This window comes from Strigops habroptila, chromosome 4, assembly GCF_004027225.2.
Source record: "Strigops habroptila isolate Jane chromosome 4, bStrHab1.2.pri, whole genome shotgun sequence".
Taxonomy (NCBI): Eukaryota; Metazoa; Chordata; class Aves; order Psittaciformes; family Psittacidae; genus Strigops; species Strigops habroptila.
Window position 1 is genome coordinate 8,268,902 of NC_046358.1, and position 9,309 is coordinate 8,278,210.

Consider the following 9,309-nt stretch of genomic DNA (forward strand, 5'->3'; position numbering starts at 1 on the left):
TATAGGTAATTAAACACTTCTCTCCAAAATCTCCACATACAATCCTATACAGTTGCAGAGAAATAGCACCATCCAGGCAGTGAATCTGGATTTTTCAGAAATGGTGAATGCATTTATGAAGGTTTGTGACAGTCACAAAGCTTTCTCAAAGCAAGATACAGCTGCAGTCAAGCAGCTGTTAAAGATAAGTTTTCTGCTGTCTTTGGAGTAAATACAAGGGGGCAGTTGTCTTTGTGTAAGCACTGACCCCAACTAACATGCAGAAAAGGCCTTTTCAGGCTGGCCTGAAGAAGACCAGCTTTTCTCAAGTAGACATTTCTGCTGTCCATGCAAGGCAAAGAACAGAAAAGAGAAATGTCTGTAACTATTTCATGAACAACGTCAGTATATAGACCAGTTTATATGAAACTGGGCCTGGTGTTTTCCTATGACACTAAGAAAGAGTATCTGGGTCTAGTGCAAAGTGAGCTGGAAGATATCAAAGTATAATCCCTTAGTGGCCTCCAAGTGCCAAGTATTTTGGGTATGGTAATTAAATGCAAACACTACTTTTGACTCAGCAGCCAGATCTCTGAGCCACAGACCTTATGAACCACAGATCTCTTGGGAGAGTGTGGCAGGGAAAAGCATGCTTTGGTGTTTGTCTTAGCCAAAAGCTTTTATTAAAGGCCAGTTCTGGGGACATACTGTTGACGCAAATGAAACTTTGGACTGGTCTGGCATCACTATTCTTGCAATTTTTGACAGGGAAAATTTAGCCAAATTCAAACATGACTACAAATTACAACAGCTGTGTCTTGGGAATGATGTGAACTACTCAGATTATAGTTGCCTGATAACCTAAATAATGTAGGAGCAAATCCTCCTTATTTGTGAGTAAGCCTTATTCCTATGAGATTTCAACACACATTAGTAGCCTAATTCTTGTTTTGATGTTTACACTGTGTATAAATGCAACCTTTTGTCTGACACAAAAGGAAAGGGTCAGGAGATCATGATTATAGGTGATTGCCAGAGCTATCTTATAATAAAAACCTGAGTCCGATATTATATGACATGTGCAAGACCTAAGGAGGCATGGACACTGTGGGTTGTGGGTAGCAGCCCCTCTGCACAAAGAGAATATTTTAGCTGTGCAGTGCCACAGCTGAAGAAGAGCAAAGCATATTCATCTTTGACAGGCAGGCTTCCAAAAACCGCAGCTTGGTCTAATCAAACTCTGACTCCAACAAAGCACTGATGGCTTTTTTCAGTTTGGATTATTTCTGTGCCATCTTTCAACTCTGTGTCCTCAACTTTGTCTCACTTAAAAACTTCAAATTGTACAGAAATGGGGGTGAGAAATATAATCTTTTCCTAAAATATACTTTGAGACAAATGTATTTCAAATATTTATGAATAGTTAAATAAATACATCAATTGCATAACTAATATGTCCCCACAAAAAATCAAAAAAGTTTTTGAAAAATCACTTTTGTGCAAAGTCTAATCCTGAGAAAACAAGTATCTACAGAAATACAGATATGTAGGCCTAACTAGTTTTCTTTACTTTCTTAAAACATTCTACGTCATACACTCAAGTGACTCTATTCATGTGCCATGAAATGCATGGTTTAGGATTTAAAGCAGATAGAAATTCAGAAGTGTCTGTGTGTATTTTTGCTGTCTGTAAAAAACAGGCAGGTACAGAAGATGGTACCAAAGCTCCCATGTTACCCCACAGGCTCTGGCAGCCACTCGACCTCAGTGCTGGCATTTTTGTTGAGAAACAAAGGTGCAGCCTGTATCCCAGTACATCAAAAATTGCAACTGAAAATTAAGAGCTGAATTTGTTCAGCAAAACTGGCTCTGAAGCTTGTTAGCAGTTAGGGCACTTTACAGTACACCACAGTAGACCTTTGATATTTCTGCTAACAGTAACAGTCTCTAAACTGAAAGACACTGTTTATACAAAACTGTATTCTAAGAATAGTTCAAATTCAAATATACATCAATATTTGAAACCATGGTGACACTTCACACACAGATACAAGTTACAGTGCTTGCTTATATTCTCTGCTTTCAGAACTGAACTACTGGGAAGCGCAAGGAAAGACTGTGATACTTACACAGGTCTACCTTTCTCAGATTTCTCATTCTTATGATTTTCACTGAGAGTGAGTAGCATGGGCATTCTTCACTCTGCAGAAAAATGACAAAGTTATTGTCTGCATTAACATTAAACTGTTTATGCCTCATTAAACATTCCCTCGCATGAGTGTGTGTTGCAATTTTTGAAGCCATGCAGCAAAGTTGGAAGATGAACTACTTGCACTGCTTTGGAAGTTAAAAACATGTCTATATAGAGTTAAAAAAGAGGCAGAAGTATTCCTCTGTGTATATATGTCATTGATAAAAGAAATAACAGTAAAATTAATAACAGAGTAAAATGGTTTTAAATAAAATTAATGCTGAAATTACATGACCGGACTTTTTAATACAAAAGAAATCTTTATCAACAATTAAGCTGGAAATACAAGCTAGCAAAAAGTGAGTGTGCATGAGAAGCACCATTATTAAACATCTGCAGACAAAGATAAAATTAGTTTAATTCTCTTGAGCTGTTGAAATTTCACATGGAAAGCAGATATTTTCTTCAAATAATTTTATTTAGTAAAAAATTCCAACTTTCCATTTAAAATCTGTATCACGAACTTTTCCCAGAAATGGTGAAGAGCAAATACATGAAAAATTGTGAGGTGTTTAGCTATTGCAGTCAGGAAAAAGAGAATGAGGGATTACAAAGAATTGCTAGGAAACAGAAATAATCTATAATAAAATGCATAATCACAATGCTGTAGGTTTCAATATCTTAGCTATGTTCAAAAGCATCATGACCCCAGAAGAAAATTAAACTGTTCAGCGAGTGAGGCACCATCAGCGCAAATGCAGCAATACCTCCATGAAAGAAAACAGCTTAGGAAGATATGTTGATGAAACTTCCCTACCCAAACCAGATGTTGGATATTTGCAAAAAGAATCATTAGCTAAAATGTCAAGCATTGAAAGAATGCTTGACATTCTTGACAAAATGTCAAGAATGAAAGAAACAACTAGACACAACGCAAACGAATTATTAATTCTTGCCCATTTTACTACCTGAAACTTCAGCCATTGCTTCACTGGAAGTCATCACCTAACGCCTCTCCCACTCCCTGATAGCAAAATGACTCAATTAAATCCCTTTGGGAGGATTACGTCACTCCTCTGCTTTTTCCAGTTAGGAATTGATCCAGTTGAGTTGGATATAAACTCCCCAGTCACTCTTGAATTGTGATAAGCTGGCCTTGGTCTGTATTTTATGTCTCTCTCTAAAACAGAGGGCCATGTTTTAAAGTCTTCTGTCTGGATTCAAGTTCTGGATAGAAGCCTCTACTTTTGCTCTTTCCCATGAGGCTGTTTCAGTGGTTAAGGGCAAGGGGAAGAGCAGAAAGGACAGTCCCATTCCTTGTTTTGTACATGTGCTTTTCACACAAAGACTGTTGCCAGACTCTGTTCATTACTCTCCCCTTCTCTCAAAAGGATGAACCTGTAGATCCTTAGTCGTTCTTTAACCAGTTTGGTTAGGCATTCACACTTTTTATTTCTTAAGCCATGGAGATCCCACATTTGAGGTCTCCAAGCATCAATGCACACTTAAACTAACACACACCTGTGTTGTGGAGAGACGCTCTATAATCTCCATTTTACAACACGTAAAGCAGGGCACAGAATGATTAAATAACTTGGTCATAGTCAAACAGCAGATTAATTTCAGAGCCGAGAAGAGGACAGATTATATTGACTCTCTGGAGCCCAACAGGCAGATTTAGGACTTTCCCTGCTGGGAAAATGTTTATGTTCCACAAAAAAGAAATAATAATAATAAAAAAATATTCTCAGAGATTACGGACAAAGGCAGATCAAGATTTTCGTGGGTGTCAGTCATGCACAAATAGCAAACTAAGACCATCTTTGTGTCCATGATTAAACACTGGTTTTAGTCAGTGACCTCCCTGTACACACCACTACCAGGTGGCTGCTGGCACAGCTACCTGGGCACAGCGTATGACTATACTCATAGCTGGGAGATGCTGCGTTATGGAATAGCCCAACTTGCACAATGCTTGCATCAAACCACAGATTCAGCCCAAATCCACAGCAAGCTCTTGTGAAGCACCTCAGACTGCTTCCCAGACTCCATGTGAATAACCCACTGTGGCTGAGCTTCCCTCCACCACCAAAAGTATCTCCACAGGGCAGCCAATCCCAGCAAAGCTGTCAGTCATTCTGACATAAATAAATACATACATGAATTTGGACTAACAGCTCCCAAGTCCTTTTGTAGGCACCAGAATCCCAGTTACGAACCCACACCAGTCATCCTCCGCTTCTAATGAATTATGGTCTGAATTTTGGCATTCTTACCTCACGAGCACTCCAGTATGAGCCCATCGTTCTCCTAGTTGCATACAAGTTGGATATAGTTGTCACTCCAGTGTTAGAGGCAACAGCTGGCAGTGACTCACAAGGTACCTCTGCAGACTTTAAGGAGGCACCTACCGAGGAGCAAGTGGCTTAGCCATGCCCCACCTCCCTGGTTGTCTGAAAGGGAAAGTACGAAGAGAGAAGGGGAGGGCATTTGCTGAGTTTATTTGATAGCTAAACACCAGAGGTGTGTATTGGGGGAAGGATGTACACACCAGGGTGCCAAAAGTTATTGGCAATTCAAGAAAAGGGAGTGATAATGCAGAGCACTTATGCATTTATACCTATGATCTGGCAGCCTAAGCAATCCACAAATCAGAGAAGATAATTGCAGTGACGTGTAGGCTGGAGATAAACAGAGATCTGCAGCACCCCAATCAGCAATCAAAAGTATTGTGGACAAGTAATTTTAAAAGACTTTATATTTCAGCATAAAGTATTTATTTTGCTCTTCTTTGAGGTAGAGGGCGTTTAGTTGCTTGCTGGTAGATATTCCCCCAGTTTCATTCATATACTTGTCAGGTGGATATACACTTTCCTGCTTTCAGAACCCTCCCACAAACACAAAACTTTTAAGTAAACCAAAACAAAATGAAGAGATTCTCCTCCAAATCAGGGCATATATTATCTTAAATGTTAACATCCAAGATACTTTAAACACAAGGCAATATCATCAAATTATTATATAAAAATGACACCAAATTTTCGATTTTCTGGCAGAAAACTGTGCAGCAGCAGATATGCAGGTCAATAGCTTGCACAGGTCTAGCTACTAACATGCCTGGATGTCTGATACATGCCTGATGTCTGAGAACTGCAGGTGAAACTATACACTCACAGTACGCACAACCTGTCTTCAGCTTTTAAAAACATGCATCAGTAAAGCACACAATAAAGAGAGTCAGTTCTGGCCTTACAACTTCTCACTGAATTAAAATTACCTTAGTCATCTACCATTTTAGGATTAGGAATCTACCCTTCTAATTAAAGATATGTGAAATGGCACAAGATAACATTCCCACTAACACTGTGTTCAGCAAAAGAAGACCTTCAATCAGAGAAATGGCCTTAGTTATTTATCCAAAAACTGATCTGAAAGCAGCTAAATGTTGGCAATATTGTTAGATTCTGCAGCAGTTGAACTGATGTTTCTGAGCTGTTCCCCTGGGAAAGTCTAACCTAGGGATGAAGGACTATGCCAGCACCAATACTATGGAAGATAATGTCTGACCACAGGTGAAAAAAACCCAACCACTTTAACAAGAGAAAAAACAAACCTCCACAAAATACAGCTCTAACTAAACAACACTGAGGAGTTGTGGTGGTTTGACCTTGGTTGAATGCCAGCTGCTCACCAATGCCACTCTTATCACTCCACCTCCTCGGTCAAACAGCTGAAAGAAAATACAATGAAAGGCTTGTGAGTCGAGATAAAGACAGGGAGAGATCATTACTGTCACAGACAAAACAGACTCAACTTGGGGAAATTAGTTTAATTTGTTACCAGAGTAGGGTAATGAGAAATAGAACCAAAATCTTAAGAACAACTTCCCCCACCATCCTTTCTTGTTCCTGGGCTTAACTTTAGTCTCGAATTATTTATCTCCTTCCCTCCAGCAGCACATAGGGAAGGGGAATGGGGGTTGTGGTCAGTTCATCATACGTTTCTGCCTCCCCTTCCTCCTCAGGGGAGGACTCCTCACACTCTTCCTCTGCTCCAGCGTGGGGTCCCTCCCATGGGAGACAGTCCTCCGTGGACATCTCCGATCTGAGTCCTTCCCAGGGGCTGCAGTCCTTCATGAACTGCTTCATTGTGGGTCCCTTTCAGGGATGCATCCTTCAGGAACAGACTGCTCCAGTGTCTGTCAGCCACAGGGTCACAAGTCCTGCAGCAAACCTGCTCCAGTGCAGGGTCCTCTCTCCACATGGCCACAAATCCTGCCAGGAGCCTGCTCCAGCATGGGCTTCCCATGGGGTCATAGCCCCGTTTGGCATCCCCCTGCTCTGGCATGGGATCCTCCATGGGCTGCAGGTGGAATCTGCTCCAGCGTAGACTTCCATGGGCTGAGGGGCACAGCCTGCCTCACCATGGGCTGCACCATGGGCTGCAGAGGAATCTTTGCTCCAACACCTGGAGCACCTTCTATCCCTGCTTCTGCACTGATCTTGGTGTCTGCAGAGCCATTTCTCCAACATATTCTTACTCCTTTCTTTGGCTGCAGCTGCACAGGGGTTTTTTTCCCCCCCTCCTTAAATGCACAGGTGCTACCCCCATTGCTGATGGGCTGAGCCTTGGCCAGCAGCAGGTCTGTCTTGAAGCCAGCTGGCATTGGCTCTATCGGACATAGGGGAAGCTTCTAGCAGCTTCTCACAGAAGCCACCTGTGTAGCCCCCCTGCTACCAAAACCTTGCCATCCAAATCCAATGCAGGAGTGTCCAGTTGAGGTAGAGAGGGAGGTAAGTAATGACTGGCTCACCCCAAAACAGCTGAGAAACAACTACTTCTTGAATAACTCAATGAAAGAAAAAGAAGACCAATCTCTAGTGCCTACCACCTCTCCTACTCAAGGGGTACACTCTGCAGGAGTTTCCTCCACAGTAAGTGCTGCAGAGCATGGAGCTACAGGGAACTCACTTGACACTGGCTAAGTGCCTTTGCCAGAAGGGAACCTCGTAATAGTCCCAGCACAGGGACCTGGGACAAGACATCTAGTGTGAACATATAGCAAACGGAGAACCTGGTAACCCAAAACACCATGCCAGTGTCTGAGAAACTACTATTTCTGGTTTGGTTCAGATTATCTGAGATTTTAGGGTGCATCACGAATTCTGACAAGGTACCTACAGAAGGTGGAGCAGGCTGTGGGAGGGCTTTTTGGATTCCCTTCCTTTTTCCTTTCCCTTGTCTCAGGAATACATGTTTTCTGGCCACCCTGAGGCTGGTATAACCAGGAAGGGGCAGATGCTCTCCATTTACTATCAAAAAGTCCATGTGTAAAGTCAAGCGGAGTATCTAATCCTGACAAAAAAATCCCCAAATCCAACAACTGAAAAGTGAAACTGAACCAGAGTACTGCAGGAAGCCCACAGACTTTGCAAAGCTGAGGCAATACTCAGATCTTTACAGTAACAGGATGACTCTGACAAATATGATGACACCCTTCCTGGCAGGATTCAATCATCTACTCCATTTTAACAGTTCAAACACCTTATTTTGAGCTCATCAGTGGCTGCTCAAGTAGAACAGTGGACAGCATTTTAAAAGATAAGGTTGAAATTGTCTATGTACTTTGTTAGGAAATTTGTGGAGAATAAAGACTCTTCTATAGCTCTTACCTTTTAGGCCAGGTTACACAAGGAGGTGAGGGATTCCTGTTATGTCCAGCTCAGCCAGCCATTGACAAACTTCCAGCTGTCAGCACCTGCCTGTTTTTACAATGCTTCAGTGGGATTGTGACCAAAAAGAGAGCAAAACCCAACTTCTTAACCAGCTCCAGTTCTAGAAAAGACCACCATCTTTCTTCAGTAACTCACCTCTGAGGAAATGTTCACACTAGAAACAGAAGCTGCATGTTTCTCTGTGTGCTGGATTTTTTTTGCCTTTAGTGTGTGTAAGTAGATTTCCTTCTTCACAAAACACCTGGAATTTTTCTTTTTTCTTTTTTTTTTTTTTTTAATCCAAACAGTTAGTATCTTTTTGTAACATCTGAAAAACTGTCCAAAGGGACAGATGATTTACTTATGAAAAAGATATTTATTCTGCTATATATCCACATTCAGGTATGCAATGATGGTAAATCAACATCTGCGCTTTGCTGGCCAAGACTCTTGCTTCCTGGAAATGGAGCACAATTTTCCCCTTCGTTTCAAACCATTCTCCTGTACAGCTTGAAGAGGAGTGCTGCTTTTTTGTTAATAGATTGTTCATTGGGTCCTTTACCAGATGTATGCATGCATTATTTAGTGCATTCCCATGGTGGGCATTTCTTCTTCTGCTCTTTGGCAACTGCACTGGTGTTTGGGAGCTTTTTGTGTTATGTGTTTATAACTCAGCATTTTCCCCTCAGCCACTGCCAAATTAGTAGTTAAACTGTGGCAACCGTATCATCTTAATTTGTACTACCATATCTGGCAAATGTATATTACGTTTTATGCTTAACACCTGTGATGCAGTGAAGAGAACACTGGTGTCTTCTTACTCCATTTCTCCAGTGTGATTCTGTGCAATTCCCCTCACATGCTATCTGTGACAGTAATATTTCAATTCACTGCACTGAACAAGCTCCAGAAGATGCTAAATTGCAATTGTATTTGGGGGAGACAACTACAGCACATGCACGTGATCTCACTGCACGTGAGACAGAACACAGTTGATTGTAGAGGAAACGGCAATGGTCCTTCAAAACAAATTCGTAAGTTTGATTTAATTGATAAGAATAGGTATCATCAAAGTCCTAAATGGCCACCATCCATACATCCATTATCCAATACCAGTTTGAAAAATCAAATATCCTTCATAAGATATACATATATTTCACAACATGTTTTGTTCATGACAAAAAAGCTGTTGGGAAACAAAACTCTTAAAAGGTAGAAGACCATTTAATTCAAGTTACTAAAACCAAGTAAAAGTTAAATAGATAGTGCATGTTCACCACCTTCTGTGTGTGAAGAGGGCTTTATGGATTTACAACCACTGGTCTCAACGAAATGTTGGAATATTTTACAGATGAAAAAATGCTAGTGATTAGCCACCAAGACAATAAGAGATTGCAGAGACAGTAAGCTAAAACTATTTCCTGT

General features: G+C 41.0%; 1 protein-coding gene across 1 annotated transcript in view; it reads right to left on the bottom strand.

Moving 5' to 3' along the window:
* Positions 1-4,473, bottom strand: part of LOC115607299 (cytosolic phospholipase A2 epsilon-like) — a 32,727-nt gene extending 28,254 nt beyond the window's left edge. The window contains exons 1-2 of the mRNA XM_030484428.1: positions 4,447-4,473; positions 2,109-2,181 (exon numbers count right to left, since the gene is read on the bottom strand). Coding sequence (XP_030340288.1) covers positions 2,109-2,181; positions 4,447-4,473 — 100 coding nt within the window. The remainder of the gene's footprint in view (positions 1-2,108; positions 2,182-4,446) is intronic.
* Between the last annotated feature and the right edge of the window lie 4,836 nt (positions 4,474-9,309).